The sequence below is a fragment of the Gracilinanus agilis genome, chromosome 1 (genome assembly GCF_016433145.1).
Source record: "Gracilinanus agilis isolate LMUSP501 chromosome 1, AgileGrace, whole genome shotgun sequence".
NCBI lineage: Eukaryota > Metazoa > Chordata > Mammalia > Didelphimorphia > Didelphidae > Gracilinanus > Gracilinanus agilis.
Genome location: NC_058130.1, coordinates 126,210,573 through 126,232,724, shown reverse-complemented (window position 1 = coordinate 126,232,724; position 22,152 = coordinate 126,210,573). Strand labels below are relative to the sequence as shown.

At 36.0% G+C, this 22,152-nt stretch overlaps 1 protein-coding gene across 1 annotated transcript in view; it reads right to left on the bottom strand.

Annotated features, from left to right (window-relative positions):
• Positions 1-440: 440 nt before the first annotated feature.
• Positions 441-22,152, bottom strand: part of SPATA6L (spermatogenesis associated 6 like) — a 92,930-nt gene continuing 71,218 nt past the window's right edge. Inside the window, exons 8-12 of the mRNA XM_044657041.1 lie at positions 16,758-16,863; positions 9,272-9,306; positions 6,518-6,708; positions 3,569-3,662; positions 441-539 (exon numbers count right to left, since the gene is read on the bottom strand). Of these exons, the coding sequence (XP_044512976.1) occupies positions 441-539; positions 3,569-3,662; positions 6,518-6,708; positions 9,272-9,306; positions 16,758-16,863 (525 nt within the window). The remainder of the gene's footprint in view (positions 540-3,568; positions 3,663-6,517; positions 6,709-9,271; positions 9,307-16,757; positions 16,864-22,152) is intronic.

The following is a 22,152-nucleotide window of genomic DNA, read 5'->3' as shown; positions in this document are numbered from 1 at the left end:
ACCTTGACTTTGTAGAAGTTGGGCTATCATTGGCAATATTTTAGGAGCAGTCAGAACCAAGGCCAGCACCAAGGCCTGCTGCTGTGGCAACTAACAGTAGCTGGCTGGTTCAGCACAGAAGTTAGCAATACAGCTGCTACCACCATAATAATCTCACAATTCACAGAATCTGGGGTCTGAAAGGCATTTCAGCAGACTAAAGGAAACCTCACTTTAACATCTTGTAAAAGTGGTCCTTCAGACTCTGCTTGAAAACATCCAAAGGAGGAAGAACATACCACAAAAAAGTCACCATCCTCATTTCATCTCTAATTTCTCCCTATAAGCAGGCCTTATAAATGTATAAGTTTTGCTTTAATATTAGGCAATCAACATTAAACCAGTAAATTGAAGAATAAAAAGGATCATTTAAGCTAATTACCTATACAAGTGACAATTACTTAGTAGTATTTGTACTCAAAAGGTTCGTGTAGTGGAGAGTGCCTCAAAAAGGGGTCTCTTCTTCCAAGGATTTCATCAACTTCAGGGTCAGTTACTCCCTGCAAAAGAAACAGGAGCTGGTTAGCTATATCATTCATTCATGTAGGTATTATCAAGATAGCTGGTTCGTACAAAACAAAATAAAACCAAAAAAAAACCACATTACCTTTACAGAAAAGAAATAAAATATTGCCCTATCATAGATGTGGGGTGTCTCTTATTGAGCATCAGTCTCTTTATGTGTAAAACTAGATGGTGTTAAGGTCTCTTTCCACTTTGATATAGTGGTCAGAATATTAAATTTAAAGGCAGAAAAGATGTGGGTTCAGGTACCACCTCTCACCCATATTAACCTTGGACAAGTCATCTATTCTCTCTAATCCTGAGTTTCCTCAACTATAAAATTTATACTACCTACATCAAGAAGTGTTGAGAAGGATAGAATTTGTAAACTTTAAAGCTTTTGCATAGATGTGAGTTGTTGTTATTCCAACTCTAGATCCAATCATCTAACTCTAGGACCCAGGATCCAGTCACTAAGAAGTTGAAGCATTTGTGAGAGACTGGGAGTTACCAGATGAACTTCTTCCAGCCAATCGGAGAAGTGTATATAGGTGCCTTAAAGTATCTAAGAAGCAACACCAGAGAGACAACTTAATGGAAGCCTATGACTAAGAAGAAGGAAAGGAACACAATATGCAGCAAGCAGATAAGAGAAAGTGACTCAAGATAACATGATCATAAAAAAAATCTTACAAAGAGTTTTTCTGAGCAAAGAAAAAATGAAAAAAAATGAAAATGATGGAGGGCAAGAATAGAGGGCAGGTACATATAAAAGAATATTAATATTGAGGGATATGAATTCCAACATCTCTAATGATAGGAGTAAAGTACTTTTCCTATTTTGTATAAGCACAGTTTTTAAAATATTATTTCATTAACTATAATGCATACATATACATTATATATATTTACATATGTAAAACCATTGTTCACTGTTGAATGGTTTTCTTAAATGCATTTCTCTCACTAGAAAAAAATGCAGCCTTAATATCTCAGTCATTTACTTAAAATCATAAAGAAGTTTATTATAAGTGCAAATATGAAAATAACTTTGTTCAAAGATTTGCTGAGCAGTGACATTAAAAAACAGAATACACATTCACTCTAGATTTTTGTTAGTGTCACAGAAGATGTACTGCCTGAAGTCAAAACAAAAGAAGAATTCCCTGCAAATGGCAAAATTCTCCAACAGTTCTTAAACATAGATGACAATGTATTAATTACATTGAACTCTAGAGCATAGAAAACTTACTCAGTGAAATGCATAGTATTACAAATCAGAGCAGTCTAAATATCCACATAAGAAAAACAAAAGTATAAAAGAAATCTATATTGCCCAGATTATGACAGGCCATCCATTAAATATGTCCATTGGTATTTATCCCTTAGATAGGTACTGTGACTAGACAATGAGCTAGACCTAAAATTGTACAGCAAGTCAAAATTAGGCTGCATTGCATTTGGAAGACTATGATGTCCTTTCAGTTAATCTTAACACTGTATTGCCACAAAGGCTTACTTTTTTAAGATCAGCATTCTCTCAATGATGCCATATGGCTGTGAATCTGAGGACATCATGATCTGAGAAAATTCACAATTACAAATTATCCAAAAGGCAACGGAAAAGATATGTTGAGCTTAAGAAGGCCTATTACCAGTAATGAAATACATGAAAAATACATGAAAGAGACATCAAAGACATATAACCAGAAAAGGAAGCAGACAAGTCAAGAAGCAAAAATTAAAAAAAATAGCTAGACAGCTTGAGTAATTGGCACACCCTACCCCTAAAATAGTGAAAAGAAAAACAGGGGTAGAACTCCAGTGTCAAAATGCTTTGCAAAGGATTTGTAGAAAAAAAAACATGGAAAACAATTGCACAGGATGAGAAGATATGAAGAAATTTATCCTATATAAGTAGGTATAAGGAGTGCCTACATCAATGAAATCATGGATCCATCAATTGACTAAGTTCAATAAAAATTTTCATTAGATAACACTTCTAAGATGAATAAGCAAGTGCAAAAGTCAGAAGATAAATTTAACTACATAGTTCTATATGATGGGGCTGTATATTAACTGCCATCAATAACTCAATTACTTGCATTGTGGAAGGTCATTTGGATAGTTACTGTGCAAAAGACAAAGAATATCAGAAATTTCTGTCTCTGAGTTACATCATCTTATAGTAAATCAAGTGGCAAGTGGCAAAAGATGAATTGAAGTCTAATGAATTTAAGTCTAAGAATTCTCTTTTCTCCCATGCTTGCTTTCCCCAATTGTGCCCCATTAGAGATGGCAAACACAAATCTGTTGCACGTCAAACTGTGGGTTTTGGTCCTTGAAAGAAGGGGTCATGGGCCAAGTAGGCAAAGTACAATTCTATATCAATCTTAGTGAAAAGACTTTAATGTACTAGAAAATAAATACAGGGTTGACTGACACAAAACTATAAAACCAAGCATGACTCAATAATCAAGAGTTAACTAGTCAAGGAGTACTAACAGTTTCATAAGATCATAGAGTTAGAAGGGACCTTACAATCCATTGATTCCAACTGCCTCAATTTATAAATGAAAACACTGAATTGGTTTATTCATGGTCACACACATAGTGAGTAATTATCAGAAGAAGAAATGCAAATGATCAACAGCCACATGAAAAATATCCCAATAAATAAGGTCAAGAAAAATACAAATTATAACAACTTGGAAACTTCGCTTCACATCCATCAAATGGGCAAAGACAATAAAATATAAAAATGATCAACAATGGATAGACAACAGGAAGAAAAGGATATTAGTAGATACTCTGAGTGAAATTATGAATTAATTCTACTGTTTTGGGAAACAATTTGGCATTGTGAAAGAAAAGTCATTTCAAAAAGACTGTAATGTTTTAAAAAGGCAACAACAAAGAAGATGAAAATGAAATAAACACAGGGACCTTTGATCACAAGAAGAGAGTCAGTTATCTCAGAAAAGTCCATTGTTCTTTTGCCAACAACTCTCTAGTTTTAACTGACCAGGTAGAGTCGTTGTCGGGCTTTTCGAGAGGTCAGAAGATCCCGTACCCTGTCATGAATCTTCTCCCAAGTGAAGCGAGGGCTGCAGCATGATCTGTCAAATAGATTAAACTGTCAAATTCCAGAGCCTTTCCATCAAAGAGCTACACATCCTTCCTCAGAGACATGTGACAAACCCAATCTATCCTTAACAAGAATTCTAGACATCTTAATTTCAGCCAATAAATAAAATTGAGAGTAAGATGGGAACCCAAAACTCTAAAGCATGACCAAGTATAACCTACTTCCCCAAAATCAAAATTATTTTCCATATAATAGAAATCACAGTTAATATTATAGACCGAAACCTAAAGAATTTATGCTAGCAGTAAAAGCATTTAAATAATTTATTATTTTCCTGCTTTAGTGAAAAGTCAGTAGGTTAGATGTGAGGCCGATAAAACTGAAACTGCAGTTTAACTCCTCAGAACTTTGTTCCATTCCAGGGTCAGAAACTGCATCCCTGAGTCTAAATAGCCACTTTGCAAATGTTGACTCTATTAAGCTATTCCTTCACAAACTATTCTTTCCTCCCTTGACCACTATGGCACACTCTAAGTTTTCTTCCTGTCCTTTTGCTACTCCTTCTCTCTCTCCTTTGCTATATCATCTATCCCCTACCCTCTGCGTGAAGGTATCCACCAAGGCTTTGCCTGTGAGTACCTTTCATTCCTTCCTCAAATTTATGAATCCATTTCTAATCTTTCTGCTGAATTCTAGTACCATATCTCAAACTATCGACAAGATATTTTCATATGAATTTCCCACTAGCACCTCAAGCTTAACATATTCAAAACTGAACACATCATCTTCTCTACTTAAACTAAAATCCACTTAAATTAACCTACATTTCAATTACTATACTGTTGTTAGCATCACCATCATCTCAGTCACTTAGGATTTGAAATGTCTCCCAATTACGATTGCTCATATCCAATCAGTTTCCAAGTCTTATCAATTCTTGCTCCATGCTAGATCTTGTTTCCATATACTTCTTTCTGCTCACTAGAAAGTTTTTAAAAACACTAAAATTCTAAATAATTTGCTTATAAAAAGCAAATTTTTGTTCATTACTAGCTCTTTTTTTTTAACTCTTACCTTATCTCTTAGAATATATGCTAAGTATTGCTTCTAAGTCAGAAGAAAGGTAAGGACTAGATAATTAGGATTAAGTGACTTGCCCAGAGTCACACAGCAAGGAAATGTCTGAGATTGGATTAGAATCCCCATTACTCCAGGTCCGACTCTCTACTCTGCTACCTAGATGCCCCACACCACCTTCTTCTTGGACAATGTCCTCCTATATGGTCTCCCTTCTTGAATTTGATCCCATCTATCTTCTATACAGCTGCCAAAAGAATCTTACAAAATCCAGCCATATTACTACCCAATTTAAAAATCTTCAATAGCTCCCCATGATCTGCCAAAAGAAATCCAGACTCCTTAACATGATACACAATCTGGTTCAATTCTACATTTTCAATATTAATTCCAATTATTCATATTTCCTATATGCACATTCCAATTTTCTACTTCTCCCCCTTTGTTCATATCATTGCCTTTTTCCTTCTTGGTCCTTTTCACCTAGCAAAATCTAATCTCCATTTTGCAAAATACCCAGTTCAAATGCCCACCTCCATTAAGCCTTTCCACATCATCCTAGCAAGAAATAATTTTTCCTTTCTCTCAACAAATAGCAATTTTGGTGCAATTAAAATGTCAATTTAGCATTATAGGTCCCAGGCTCAAGTTTGTGTATAGTCACTAGGGAGATATATGACCATAGACAAATCATTTCATGTTGGGCAGTTTTTATGTTGTTAATCAACATACTTTGTTGTCATTCTTCTTACATATATTCTAAAGTTAAAAACGAATAACCATTACTTGATAATATTTATGCTTAATTTTCTCTAAATTAGAAAGAATAAACAAAAGCTAGTTTTAACGTGATGATTTTATGTCTAAATGATTTATTTCTACAAATCTATTTTTAATCCCAAATCAACAAATTCTATAATTTCTAGAAAACTTCTTGTGTCTTCCTTCAATAGCGGCACATGCAATTTTTCCTTGTCCATGCTAGACTTACTACAACCTTTTAGAATGTGTGTCATTTGGGTTCTGATACTATCTACTTGATGGACCTTTTGTGATTGTCAATATTCTTTTCAACAGGTGGAATTTTTCCTTTCTGCTTTATCACTAGCTTTATCACTAGCAGTGCCCAGAGAAGAAAATGAAGAACCCTGTGACAAAATATTAACTCTTCTTTTAAAAAAAACCCTACTTATCCTATGATGTCCTATTCCATGGCAACATCCCTTGGAAAAGGAAGTCAAATATTCCCAATATCCAGGCCTCTATAAAACCTTCTTCGGAATTTTTTAGTGTTTGTAACAAGTGAAAATCATTCTATAATGATATATTTAAAGAATATATAAAATGAGCATATAAAGGCAATGTGCAATAGCCATGAAGATCTGGGTGATACATTCTAGTAATACATATTAGCTATGGGACCCTAAACAAATTATTTAACCTGAGAGCTTGCTAGAGAATTCTCTAACACTAAGTTATGAAAAAGCACCAAACTACTTTGATAGAAGTTTCCTCATTTAGGAATGCCATATACAAATAAGATCACAAGTCTAGTCCTTATTCCTTATTCAGAATTAGGGTTTCCTTCCCCTCCTTATCCTATTGTGAACAATAGGTTCTTAGCTATATTATTCACTATTAAGCAAAAGTTCTGCCTTTATGATATGCCCTCAAAGGAATGATTATCTACCCTTTCCCAATAATTATAAGCAAAACATTCCTAAGAAAGTTAACTGTTTCTGGGCTCTTTCTGGTTTCCTAATGATGTGCTCTCAAACAATAGGGATATAATAATTCTAGAATGCAAACCTGTTTTGGTGAGAGTACCAATGCAAAGGTGGACTAAGTGGTCGGTTGTAACGAGCAGCATGTGAACTTGTCTCATGAAAACTGGAATCCCCTTGATTATTATAACCACACAAGATACTTCCACATCTATCTGAATATGTAGATAATAATTTATGCTTGCGAATATTCCATTCATCTTGATCCCTTTCAATCTGTAAGAAAGTATACATTATTACTTAATATTTTTAATTGAAGGAAAACAAGAAAATCAGGAGAAAGAAGAAATCTGAGTATATACATTTCTCTGGGGGCGTGGAAGAGAAGAAGAGAAATGAAAAGATGTTTTTGTTTGTTTTGTATTTGCAAAGATATTTTATTTTACCAATTACATGTAATAACAAATGTCCACATAAGTTTTCCAAAGTTATATGGCCCAAATTGTCTCTCTGCCTCCCTTCCAAGAACTGGCAAGCAATTTGATCTAGGTTATACATGTATTATCATGTAAAACATATCAGAAAGATAATAGTAACCTCTAGAAGTAAAAAAACAGCATCCATATCTAAGATGATGGAGCAAAATCTTAGATGGATTGAAAGATCCTGTTTCCTTTCAACACTTCCAGAGGTCTGTGAATTCATCAGTATTGGTATTCCCTTTGCCAGTGAGAATCTCCTCCTTTCCATGCCCTATCAAAAGGTCTTCATGGGTATCTATGGTCAAAAATCATTTATTAACTGGGGTCAACTTTCCCATGCTGACCTTTTCCACAATGGGATTTCTTCAATTGTTCAACTATACATGGATTCTGATGCTATGATATAGATATTAGAATCTGAGCTCCTTTGTCTCATCAGCACTTCAGCCAGTCTAAGATGGAATTAGATAAATAGACCTGAGAATCAGATAAGTCTAGATCCAGAGATGGAGGTGGTGATTGAATCCATAGCAGTTAAAAAGGGCCCAAGGATAAAATCATGAGGGACATCCATGGTTTAGCAGGAAAAGAGAACCAGAAGAGAAGTATCATGAAAGCTGAAGGAGAAGAAAGTCTCAAGAAGAGAATGGACAACAGTGTCAAAGACTGCAAAGATGAGGACAGAAAAAAAAGCCCAATGTAGTTGGTAACTGAGAAATCATTAGTAAGTACTTAATAAATAACTATTGACTTTTTTTAACCCTTTCAGTGAGAGAACTCTAATTGTGCTTCCTGAAAGGCTGGAGCTTGGCAAGGCAAGATGGATAATAGATAAGGGGGTAAGGAACTAGAGAAAAGAAAGCAGATAGAGTTGAACTGATTCACTAAGGTGTCAATATGAGGAAGGGAAGAGCAAATGGTCAGTGCACAGGTGAGAGCCTGAGAAAAAGAGAGTTGAAGGATTGGAAATCACAGGGAAGAACAGGGTTGGGGATTACCAGGCAGAAAGAAATGTGGAAAGATCAGAACAGAATTTCATAGTTCATGAACACAAAAATGGAACAATTGGGGGTATGTCAAAATTAAGCATATCTCTATTTGTAGCTGAGGAGCAGTAGAGAACTAGGTCACAGGAAATGGGTTAAATTGAGGAACTGGGAAAATAGAGTGCTTAAAGGTGAATCAATATGTTGTAAAATCCTAGTATGGGTATGGGAATTGGGAAGAAGAGAAAGACTACGAGCAAGCCACTAAATCCATAAAGGAAAAAGAGTGTCCTATAGATTGTAGGTAACAACTACAGAATGTTGGTTGGGTAATAAATTTGGATCAGTTAAACCTCAAAGGGAGAGAGGTTACTAAGCATTGGTAATGTGGACCTGACAAGAGAGTGCAAGGAGAATTCCAAATCCCCTTCCAAAGAGGGTATGAGTGAAAGTGCCACCAATGCAAAAAGGGGTGGCCAAATAAGCTATGTCACCAGGGAGGAGCTAGGTCTCTGTGAGTCCAAGATGATGTATGGGTTGAGAAAGGAAAAAAGTTTAAAATTCTATTGGTCTCTATGGAGGAGGCATTTATTAAAGAGGGCATAGTAAAAGGAGTGGGTAGTTTTAAAGTAGGATATTGCAGGGAGATATGGATATAGGAACCAAGCAATTGCAGATACAGAATAGTTTTGTGCAATGAGAACTGGAGGGTTCAAAATCATTGATATGGATAGAGCATGAAGGGTGAGTACGGTAGTCATTGAGTAATAAGTTCAGGTTATAATCATCCCTAGGGAGCCAGAGATAGAAATGGACCAGCCTGAGAGCAGAGAATGCACAGTAAGGCTAGATCTTTGAACAATATAGAGGTTCTAGATCTTACCAGTCATTAAGTCGGCCTTAAATGGAGTCGCAGATGAGTGTGAAGTGGGGATGGACAGGGGGAGGTAAAGGGAAATGGGCAACAGGTAGGGAGTTGTAGGAGGCCATGTGGAAAGGGTCAGGCCCCTGGAGGGCAATGGAATAGCTAGTACAGGCAAGGATTCTCCCCTTCTGAAACAGATGAGGCAAACAGTGTTGAGTTGTAAAAAGACTGAGAGGGACCCTTCAAACACTCACTAAAGAAACATAACTGTTACCAAAAGATCAAGGTTGAAAATATGTCATTTTAGACATGTTACTTTTTAAATTGTCTTCATAGGTATGGAATGTTATATATGCTGTCAGATGTTATCAAAGTATTGGAATGGCTGAATTTTTTTAAAATCACTAGCAAGGAGAAGAGAAGAGAAGAGAGATAAAGAGGATTATTTTGATATTTGGAAATCAGTGTGATATAAAAACAAAGCATCCGCAAGACTTTTTAATTACCTTTAAATCAGCTGCCATGCTGTCAAGAGAAGAAGCTGGAAAAAAAGGAACAGAATTCAATGATTCATCATTTCAAATTACTTTTAAATTCTGTTGCTAAGTACCTAAATTAGAGCACAGAAATGAAAATATGTGATGTAATGAATTACCACATGTAAAGGCTCACCTGTTCATTTCAGCTGTCATTTTCAGAGCCTACTACTACCTTAGGTCCTGACTCAGGTGAAGTCTTTCTTAAGATACAGACATTTAAATGATGGACTTTCATGTCTCTTTTTTAAATATTTTATTTTTTACCCAGTTACATGTAAAAACAAGTTTTAACATTAGTTAGACTGAGGTTTTTTTTACTTGTGTTTTTTTTTTTCACTTCCCTCCCCTCCTCCTGAGACAGTAAGCAATCTGGTATGGATTTTACATATGAAACCATGTAAAATAGTTTTTCTTATTAATCCTTTTATGGAAGCAAATTTGAACAGAAAAAAAGGGAAGTTTCATCATGAGTCCTTTGGGATTTGTCTTAGATTATTGAATTGCTGAGAACTACTAAGTTATTCATAGTTGTTCATGGTAAAATAGTGTATATAGTGTTCTCCTAGTTCTGCTTACTTCACTCTACATCAGTTTGTGTAAATCCCTCCAGGTTTTTCTGAAATCCTCCCGTTTGTCATTTCTTACAGCATAATGGTATTCCTTTATAATCATATGCCACAACTTATTCAGCCATTGCCCAATGAAAGGTATACTTTCACTTTCTTTGTCTTTGCCACCACATAAAGAGCTGCTATATTTTTCCATATAGAACCTTATCTTTTATCTCTTTCAGATACAGACCTAGTCATGGTATTACTAGGTCAAGGGGTATGTATGGTTTTATAGTCTTTGGAGCATAAATTCAAATTGCTCTCCAGAATGGCTGAATCTATTCACAACTCCCTAAACAGTGTATTTGTGTTCCAATTTTCCCTCCACCTTTCATCAATTTCCTTTTCTTTTTTTTTTAAATAACCCTTACCTTCTGTCTTGGAGCCAATACTGTGTAAGAGTGGTAAGGGTAGGCAATGGGGACTTGCCCAGGGTCACACAGCTGAGAAGTGTCGAAGACCAGATTCGAACCTAGGACCTCATGTCTCTAGGCCTGGCTCTCAATCCACTGAGCTACCCAGCTGCCCCTTCATTATTTTCCTTTTCTGTCATAACAGTCAATATAATAGGTAGTACCTCAAAGTTGTTTTAATTTACATTTCTCTAATTAATAGTGATTTAGAGCATTTTTCATATAACTATAAATAACTTTAATTACCTTGTCTGAGAACTGTCTTTCATATTCTTTGACCATTTATCAATTGGGTAATACTTGTGTACATTTGACTTGACTTTTCCATTTATTTGAGAAGTAAGGCCCTTATTAGAGAAATTTGTAAACAAATTTTTGACCATTATGATTACTGTGTATTACCCACCATGCTACTTCTCCTCCTGTTTATCTTCTCTCCTCAAAAGTGTTTTGCTTCTGACAACCACCTCCCCCAATTTTCCTTTCCTTTTATTCCCTTCCTTACCTTATTCCTTACCGTACAGGGTAAGATAGATTTCTATACCCAAATGAGTAGGTGGTGTTCTTCTTTCTTTGAGCCAATTCTGATGTCAGTAAGGTTCAGGTGCTCCCTTTCTCACTTCCCCCATCTTCCATTGTAAAAGTTCTTTCTTGGCTTTTTTATCTGATAATTTCTCCCTCTTTCTACCTCTCCCTTTTCCCTTCTCACGATGCATTCCCCTTTATCATTCTGTTTTATTTTTAACTGTCATCCCATCTTATTCAGCTCCTACGCTTTCCCTCTATACATACTCCTTCTAACTGCCCTAATAATGACAAAGTTCTTAGGAATTACAAATATCATCTAAACAGTGTAACCTTATTGAATCCCTTATGATTTCTCTTTCCTGTTTACCTATTAATGCTTCATTTGAGTCTTGTATTTGAGAGTCAAATACTTTCTATTCATCTCTGGTCTTTTCATCAGGAAAACTTGAAATTCCTCTATTTCATTCAATGCCATTTTTCTCTTGAATGATTATATGTAGTTTCACTGAGTATGTGGTTCATCCTTTAATGTAGAAGCTGCTAAGTCTTGTGTTATCCTGACTGTGACTCCACAATATTTGAATTTTTTCTTTTTGGCTGCTTGCAGAATTTTCTTTTTGAAATGGGTGCTCTGGAATTTGGCTATAATATTGCTGGGAGTTTTCATTTTGAGATCTTTCAGGAGGTAATCAGTGCATTCTTTTAATTTCTATTTTACTCTGTCTAGAATGTCAGAGCAGTTTTCCCTGAAAATTTCTTGAAAGATAATGTCTAGGCTCTTTTTTATCATAGATTTCAAGTAGTCCAGTTATTCTTAGATTATCTTTCCTGGGTCTATTATCCATTGTTTTTCCAATGAGATATATCACATTTCTATTTTTTATTCTTTTGTTTTATTGTTTCTTGAGGTCTCGTGAAGTCATTAGCTTCCACTTGTCCAATTCTAACTTTTAAAGAATTATTTTCCTCAGTGAGCTCTTTATCTTCTTTTCCAGTTGACCAATTTTACTTTTTTTAAGAAATTCTTTTTCTAAGGGAATGTTTGTACATCTTTTTCCATATGGCCAGCTCTACCTTTAAAGAGTTCTTTTCAGTGAATTTTTACATACCTTTTTTCTATTTGGCCAATTCTTCTTTTTAAGAAATTCCCTTCAGTGGATTTTTATGCCTCTTTTATGAACTAGCTTATTCTGTTTTTAAGGTATTATTCTCTTCAGTATTTTTTGTGGCTCTTTTACCAAGCTTTTTACTTTTTTACTTTTTTTCCATGATTTTCCTGCATCACTCTCATTTCTTTCCCCAATTAATTTTTTACCTTCTCTTATTTGATTTTTTAAATCCTTTTTGAGCTCCTCCACTAATTCTTTTTGACCTTGAGACCAATTCATATTTTTCTTTGAAGGTTTTCTATATAATACTTTTGTTAATTTTCCTTTTTTGTTGTTTTACTCATTTTCCAGCATTTTTCTTGTCTTTTAACTTAAAAAGCTGTTATAGGTGGGCTCTGTTCCTGTTGTGAATGAGAGAGGCACTGTCCCAAGCTTCAGTATCTCCTTTTCCACTTGACCAATTCTACTTTTTTAAGAAATTCTTTTCCTCAGGGGATTTTTGTATGTCTTTCTCCTTAGACTGGGATTAGGACCCCAGACTGCAAAATGGATCTGTGTATAGGAAATGCAACACTGTCCTACAGACAGAGCCAGCAAAGGGACCCCTATAATCTCCTTCTGACCAGCTGTCCAATCCCCTTTCTGTTTATGGGTAAGAACTCTGAAAGCTAATGATTCAGCTTCTGCCAAGGCCTGCTTGGGCTTGCTGAGGTAAAGGCCTGCCTTTCCATGTTGATCTATTCTCTACACCCACCACAGTGCCAACCTTTTAAGTTATCTCTGACTGAAAAATTATTTCACATCATCCTTTTGTGGGTTCTGCTGCTTATTTTGAGACATTATATCAAAGTTGTTTGGAGAGTAATTTAATAGAGATCTGGCAGGTCTCCACCATCTTGGTTCCTCCCCCACTTTCAAGTCTCTTGAAACTAGCAGTAACTGTTGCCCTCAGGACAAAATACTGTGGTTATGATGATGATAAAATGCCTTAAAAGAGAAGTATCCAATTAATCCAGCCAAGAGAGGAAAGTACTTGCACTGCTTCTAGAAGCTAGAGGACCACAGGATGTGCCATGTGGGCATTTCACACGTTTCTCCTGCCTTAACCCTTTTGCTCATTTGTACAGTTCTTGGGACATGATAAATATTTGATAAATGATTGTTGACTATTCCTTGGAACCCTACCAGAGAACTCATTTACTGCCCTTCCTAGAAAGATATTCATGTGTATTATATCCTGCCTATGATATTCTGTTGTTTTATTGGGGTTAAATGATAGGATAGAAATGCTTTGAAAAATATAGAATGCTGCATACAAATTCACATCTCCAATTCCAGTGGCCTGGAAATGGTGGCATTGCTAATGATATTTCCATGCCAACCCTTGAAGTATCTTCTGTGGATAAGGGGCTATCCAGTCCCACTAACTCCCAACCAACTGCCACCCATAGGACAGGCAAGTCAAACCAGCTAGAGCAGCAAGGCACCCTAAAAAAGAGACAAGAGGCAGCATGTGCCAGGCAAGCCAGGCCATAACCACCTTGACCGCCGTCATCCTCCCCCAGACCCCAGTGGAAAAAAGACCAAATTCCAGAAGTTGAAGCCTTGGGAATAGCAATAGTTTCAGCATCACTGGAATGTCTCCTGTGGCAAGCTACTCCTGTGGAGGTATTGCCTTGCAAGTACTCCTTTAGGTGTTGCACTCACATTTATTAAAGACCCAGAAAATAAAGTTCTCATCACCAAAGCTCTTGGCACTTTTAAATGGTGAACACATGAAATTAATAGGATTTTATCAGTGGAAATTATCCGAAAGAGTAGGCATTACTATCTGCTTTGCTGTTGGCCCCCCAAGGACCATGGTTCCTTTCCTTCTTGTAGTTGGAAAACTGTCTATATGTTGTCTCCCCCATTAGACTGCAAGCTCCTTGAGAGCAAGGACCTTATTACATTTTCTCTTTGTCTCCTTAATGCTTAGCCCATAATAAATATTTAATAAATGCCTTTTTTCTTCTTTCATAATCTTCCATGTCATCATGTATACATATATGTGTATGTATATGTTGGTGATGCTCTTGTCCACCATATCTCTCTACTTGGCAAAGACATCAAGCATTCATTGACTGAGCTGATTTCCAGAGCCCTTTTGTGTATGCTTCCAGAGGAAACAATAATTACATTTGGAGTAGAATAGAAAGGAAGATGGCCAAGCCTGTGACTTCATTGTTGTAAGGAACTCCCAGTGAGGAAGTTCCCTCTACCAAAGAAGATTAGCAGCTGCTTCAGTTTCCTGGAACAATGAGAAGTTAGGCAACTGTCCAGGTCACTCAGACAGTACGTAATAGAAGTCAAATTTGAACTCAAATCTTCCTGACTCCTAGGCTATGCCATGTCAGCAACAGTGTAACTCACATTATATGGGACACCTCAATCTTCATTTTTCTTCAGCCTTTAACTTCTTAGTATCAATTATAAGACAGAAATGTGGCAAGGACTAGGCAATTGGTGCTAAGTGACTTGCCCAGGGTCACACAGGAAACAACACAATCTTGAGACAAATCAGTACTTCTACATTTCTTGTAGTCAACCCCTTATCACTATTTACATAACCTTCATTCAGTCTCTTATCTAGACTATCAGAGTAGCCTAACTGGTCTCCTAATTTCAAGCCTCTGTTCTTCTTCTGGCTATCCTCCACACAATGCCAAAATGCTATTTCCTTAAAAGAGAGTGGCCATGTCATTCCCTCTCCTCAATAAACTCCAATGATTCCCTTTTACCTCTACTACAAAAGAGCAATGACTCTGTTTGGCATTTAAAGGTCTTTACATCCTGGCCCCAACCTCTGTTTCCATATTACTGTGTCACTCTCCTTCCTGTACTCTATGGACAGTCAAGCTGGACTGCCTACTGTTCTTCACACAAGCTCTCCAGCTTGTATCTTTGTGTCTTTGCTCTGCTCTTTTTCCATACTAGAAATCAACTCCCTTCTTTACCGGTACCCCCTAAAAGTCTCTTAACTTCTTTCAAGATTCATCAAGATTCAAATCGGAAGGAAAACATATCCAGCCAAAGGACCATAATATAACTTTAATACTAAAACTGACCTTTACTTTCTGCTCATAAAGAATTTTGGGGAGAAGCAGACCAGTTTTCCTTCTTACCAGTCACCTGTCCTTCACATTATAAGCTTGCCATCTACTGATTTGTTACAATTTTAAAAGCCAGTGCCTTCTCAAAGACTTCACATCAATGAAAAAAATATGTATTTTTATTCTTTATCCCAAATAAGAGGTAAATATAACTACAAGTCCACAGAATTCCTTTGTATATATTTCTTTCCTACCTGGAAAAGCTCTCAGGAGGACCATGCCTCAATTGATTTCACTAAAGCTCTGGTCTTGGAGTCAGAAAATACAAACTCAAATCTTGCCTCTGAAATTTATTGTGTGAGTATAGGCAAGTCATTTAATCTCCCCATGCCATATTTCTTTATTTCCAAACTGGGAATAACAATATCACACCTTATTAAGCTATTAAATTAATGGATCATGAATCTAGAGCAGGAAAGAGCATGAGAGATCATCCAATACAACCCCAACACCTACATATATAAGGAAACTGAGGCTTAAAATGAAAAGTGAATTTCACAGGCATTAAGTAGCATAGGCTTTGTACAATTTAAAGGGCTAAAGGAATGTAGCCTGACTCCCATCAAATCTGGATAAGGGAAGGGAAGCCCTATTAGGGTGCACACACGCTGCAAACCATGACTATAAATTGGTGGAGAGGATGCTGATACAACGCAGTGTATTAGCAAAAGGTGCAGAATTGGTGCAAAAGTATTAGAGAGAAAGACATTCATTTCTTCTTTGAAAGGAGATGTAAATAATTGCAAACTTTCTTAGGGACCAACTCTAGACATGTACATAGAAACAGACTGGAATCTGTAAACATGCTGTGGAAGCTGGTTACTCAAAATATCCATTATTTCCAGGTTGTCTCCATAGAAACTTCTAGGAATTTCCCCTTGAGTGAGATCAGGACTTTTCTCTTGGTTGGTTGAACTGAAAACTCATCTTGCTCCATATAAAGAGCTCATATGTTCTGCAATATTTTCTATCAGATCTGCATAATTTCTCCAATTTCTGTTTGCTATCTGTTTGGATAAATGGATTTATTTGCTATTCACCATTTGTGATGGTTTTTTCTGTAACTAGAGTTTTGTAAGGAGTCTGCAAGTACAAGCTTGAGGTAACCCTTCCTATTGAAGGCAACCAGTAAAGTAGCTTTTTATACAGAATCTCTTAAACTTTACTCCTAGACCAATTGTATTTAGGGAGCAGATAGATAGAATTCTAGTCTGATTGACTAGATAAAAGAACAACTAGCCTGGTGGTACTCTGGGCACTTACTAGTCTCTTCCCTCTTCCCTTCCTTGTCCCCAGCTGTCCACTTCCCTCCTCTCCTCAGGGGATGTCCAGACCTCAGATCAAATCTATCAATGCCTTCTACAGGCCCTATTTAGGCAAAATATGTAGATCGACTTATCTCATATGGATACACACATATGCCTTATGGAATTGTTATTTAAATAATATGAACAATGTGGATTATTATTTGTCATTTATCTAAGGAAACTCTTTCCCATGAGCTCCACAAAGTTTCCCTAGGTAAGAACTGAGCCCATGTTTTATAAATTAACTTCCACAGCATGAAAGCCCACATAGCAATATGAAGAAGGAATCCCACCAGACAAACTAGAGGAGGAAAAGCGAAAAAACTGAAGTACCTCTTTTCAGGGGAAAATCAAAGCTTGTAAATTCGATTTTTTTCCTGGACTTTCGTGTGTTTGGTTTAAAAGGAATGTGTTCACCAAATGGCTTTGAACTGTCTACCTAAAAGTAAAGGAATGACATAAAACAAAATTTAGTTTTCCACAAAAATTTGAATGATGCCAATAGCAGAGAATAGGCTACAAAATATTGTTCTTCAAAGATAAGCCTGACACATACTCCTTTTCCAAACTTGAAAACTAAGATTTCCTCCTTTCCTCTTGTTCATTGGTATGAAAATTCACACCAGAAAAAAATAAAAGTAAAAGAGATATTTTGAAGGCCAAGAAAGCTATTTCCCAGGCAACTTTTCCTTTGTATTTGCAAATGTTAACTTCACAATAACTGCTGCTTCAGTTCCTAGGAAGGATGTGCAGCATCCTTCAAAGAAGAATAAAAAAAAACCTATAAAAAGAGGTAAAAAACATAGGTAGATGATTTTCAATGCCTATATCAATGATAATTGTTTTTCTGCCTAAGGATGCAAAATCCTAATCTCTATCCAGGAAGCCCAGTTGGGTCCTTGATAAGCCCATGTTTTTAGGCCCTGTCTCTTCCTTTGGACCAAAGCTAAACCTTAAACTCTTCCTACCTCTCAGCCCAGAAATGCAAAAGTATTACCACAGTATCTGTGTGACTAGGTAGCCCCAGCCATCAGAACTTATTTAACCTTTTTGCTCATTTCGTTTATTGCCTTTCTCTCAATCCAGAGTCCTGTAGGCTAAAGAGGAAAAGGTTGTGAAGCAATTTAGATAACAGTATTTTAGTACATTAAAGGATATATAATATAGTCCTAGGGCATCTAAGTGGTGCAGTGGATAGCATGCCAGACCTGGAGTCAGGAAGATTGGCCTCAGACACTTACTAGCTGTGTGACTTTGGGCAAGTCACTTAACTCGTTTGTCTCGGTTTCTTCATCTGTAAAATGAGCTAGAGAAGGAAATAACAAACCACTCCAGTATCTTTCTCAATAAAACCCCAAAAGGGATCACAAAGAATCAGACGTGACAAAAATGACTAAACAAACAAAACAAAACAAAAACAATGTATTATTACTGTGATAACTTGTCATAGAATGGAGGTAAGCTTGGATTAGCAAAAGCTATGGCAGAGGAGTGTAAGCTAGGTTAAAGCATGCTAGTAGAAGTTTAAACATTTTCCATTTTCCATATTCCATTCCTATTCAAGCAAATAAAAAGGTTAAAACATGCTAGAAAAGCTTCAAGCATATTCCCAGTGAAAGGCTGAGTTTGTTGTCCAAAGAGGAACCTAGCTAAGTATGAAAGGTTCACTACCTGTAGGTTGGCTATCAGGATGTATTCTTTGCCAGAGCATCCCATGAAACAAATCAAAATACAAAATGGTCATTGGTCCTATACTGCTACTTTCTATTTTTGCTATCCAGGTGATAACATGACAGAAAAGGGGTCACAGGGTACTATTTTTAAGATAATTAGAAATAACAACTTAACTACAGTCATTCTAATAAATGAGAGCTTTGTCCAATGAACGAAAAATCTGACGTACTATTAGAAGAACAAAGCCACAGTAATGTTAATAGTATGATAGGATAAAGACAAAAAAGAAATTGCAGTTAAATAGGATGACTCAAGTTCTCCTTAAAGAAGAGTTGGTCTTTTTCAAGTATTCAAAGGCAATAAAAAATATAGTTTCATGGGATGCTTCATGCAGTCAATCAGGCAGTCAATAAACATTTATTGAGTGCCTACTATGTGCTAGGGTCTGGTCTAAGCACCAATGATACTAAAAAAAAGACAAAAGATAGTCTCTGCTTTCAAGAAGCTCACAATATAATAAGGGAGACAACAAGTGAACAAATACGTACAAACAAGCAATATACAAGGTAAATAGGAAATAATTAAGAGAAGGAAAGCACTAGAATTAAAAGGTTAGGAAAGGCTTCCTGCAGAAGATAAGTTTTTAATTGGGACTTAAAGAAAGACAAAAACAAAGAAGGCATTAAGTAGAAATGAGAAAAGAGAGGATTTCAGGTATGGGGGACATTCAGAGAAAATGTATGGACTCTAGAAAGCAGTATTACTGGAATCAAGCATACATGGAGAAGGGACAGCTGGGTAGCTCAGTGGATTGAGAGTCAGGCCTAGAGACGAGAGGTCCTAGGTTCAAATCAGGCCTCAGAGACACTTCCCAGCTGTGTGATCCTGGGCAAGTCACTTGACCCCCATTGCCCACCCTTACCACTCTTCCATCTATGAGCCAATACATAGAAATTAAGGGTTTAAAAATAAAAGAGTACATGGAGAGAAGTAAGGTATAAGAAGACTAGAAGAGTAAATAGGGTGAGATAAGGTTATGAAAGGCTTTCAAGACTAAGCAGGATTTTTCGTTTGTTTCTAGGGGCAATAGAGAGGCACTGGAGTTTATTGAGTTATCTTGCTTGGTCATTTCTTTTATAAGTTTGTGATGAGAAAAAACAAAAATCATCATAAAAAAATTGCAATGCCAGTGCCTACCACAATGCCTGCCACATAGCAAGCATTTAATGTTTATTGATTGATTCATTGATCTACACTAACATAAGTTGCCAAGAATGAAGAGGAAGAGAAATTTTATGACTGAATCAATCAATTTCCATGTATACATAAGTACCTACTATGTCCCAAGCACTGGGAGTATAAGTTCAAAGAATGAAACAATCTGTACTCTCAAGGAGCTTACATAAAGATGAAGAAGAGTACATACATCAAAATAAACAGCATAAATATAAAGGGAACTTTAGACATAAAGAACTTGAAAAGATCCTCCAAAACAAGTCAACCTATCCCTGAAAACGTAGTAACTTCAAAATGGGGGACATAGGGAAAAATTCATAAAAAATATTTTTGGAAAATCAAATCAGTTTTGGAGGAAATAAAAGGAGCAAAGTGTCATAGTCTACACTAACACTGCTACTTATTATGACTAAAGTTGGAAGATGCTGGATATGCTACAGAACAGTATATCTCCAGAAATGAAATTGACTTTATTTTAGCAGGTGAGGAAATGACTAGATACTAGTGTAGAAATCAACTGGAGGTGATTCAACCTTGAAAGCACTAAGAGATTATTTTTACAAAATAATTCAAGAGACCACATCCAAAAAAATTGGGAGAAAATTTAGAATACATCAGGTGATGTATTCCTTGGCCATAGCATCCCATGAAACAAAGCAAAATACAAAATGGTCCTTGGTCTTGTACTGATTTTTTTTTTTTTGCTATCTGGGTAATAATGTGGTAGAAAAGGAATTGCAGGATATTAATAATCACATTGTTTTTAGACATCTATGGTGGCACCACCCTAATGGGCATTAATTACTACTGATTCCTATGTCTACTTTCTGAGTTGTATACATTCTTTGTAAGAATCTTCTACCCGTATAAAAGTATACATCCTTGTAGAAAATGTGAGAGGAAAACAGGCAAACTTTCATAAAACAATTTTTTCAGCAGGCCACACCTTTATAATTATACAATTAACTGAAAAGAACAAAAAGACAAAATCCCATTGTGTTTACTGTTTATTGGGTGGGTGCAACAACAACAAAAAAGGAAGAAGAAGAAGAATTTGACTCAATAGAGCAGGGGTTGACAACCTTTTGGGCCATGAAAGCCATAAAAGCCACATTTTTTAAAAATGTAATTTCATGAGAGCCGTATAGTGCTCTCAGTGCACACTCCTGTAACAGCACCTGAAAAAAAATTGACTTCATGGCTCCTGTAGAAAGAGCCATATCTGGCCTTCAAAAGAGCCAGATATGGCTCAAGAGCCATATGTTGCCGACCCCTGCAATAGAGCAACATATGGTTTTAAAGGCTTTCCTCTAAGGGGTCACTCATATGATGTCAAAATCAGAAAAAATATCTTCTTCAAAGAAATTATAGAAACAATTCTGTTCATCAATCTCCTGGTTATTAATCTCAAGTAAGACAAAAAATAGGGAAATATATGTCTGCCAAAGTTTTTTGACATTTTCTTGAAAGATGTTCCACTATGGCCTAAATGGAAAATGTTTTTATAGGTTGTGTTGATTTTGTCAAATCCAAGGTTTATATATAACATTATCATTGATAATATATATGTATTTGTATATATGTGTGTATCTGTGCTATGGCTGTTGTTTAGTCATTTCAGTCATGTCTGACTCTTCATTACCTTAGGGTTGTCTTGGCAGAGATACTAGAGGAGTTTGCCATTTCCTTCTCCAGCACCCTTTACAAATCAGGAAACTGAGACAAACAAGGTTAAATGACTTGCTCAGGGTTACAGAGCTAATACATGCCTGAGGCCTAGAACTCTATCCAAGTTCTGTGTGTTCCACCTAGCTCTGTGTGTGTGTATGTGTTTGTGGGTGTGTGTAAACACATTATCATTTGCATTATATTGGTTTGGTCTAACCATGAGAAATTATTTATTTTTTGCCTTTATTATCATAAAGATTATTTTGTAGTTAAACTCATGTAGTTCAATGTATGTCTTATTAGGTTTACTTTCAAGTAAAATATATATTCTGTAGTTGGAGAGCTCATGTGACCCTTTCAGATCTAGACACAAACCTAAAAAAAAGATATGGAAGAAAGAAGTTAAGAACTTGAACAGAATTTTAGAAAAGTCAGATATAGAGGATGTCTGGTGATTAATGAACAAAAATAGGAATTAATATACGTATATATATATATAATGTTATTCATATATGTATTTCCTCAAATGCTATTTATACATATAATTCTCACATAAAACATCTTTATAAAAATTGATCATATACTAAGACATAAAAACTTCATAAATAAACATTTTAAAGCAGAAATATTAAACACATCTTTTATAGACCACAAAGTTATAATCAACAAAGGACATTTGAAAAAACTCCGATTGAAATTAAATAATTGAATCCTAAAGAACTGGTAAATCAATGAAAAAGTCAAAGAAACAACAAAGTGTAAGGATTAAAAAAACTAAGGTTGAACTAGATATATGAGAATATGGTTGCCAAAATTAATATAACTTAAGTCAAATGACTTTATAGCAATATTTATTTATAAAATAGAGGGAAAGAGTAAGGTAAAGAAATGAGAAAAAGGGTAGAGAAGGTATCTATCCTATCACACTAGGTAATTACTCCTGCCCAGTTCAAAACAGGCAGGGCTAATTAACCCTCCACTAGATGACCATGAGTTAGAGAGGCCAGTGGTGAATAAAGCAAGGGTTCCAGCCATGAGGCCTTCTCCAAGACAGAGGGGCTCTCCAGAAGCTAGTCCCTCCAGGAGCCAGGAAAGGAGTCAGCCTTTTTCACTCACCCACATGGTAGTCCAAAGAGAAGATCCTCCACCA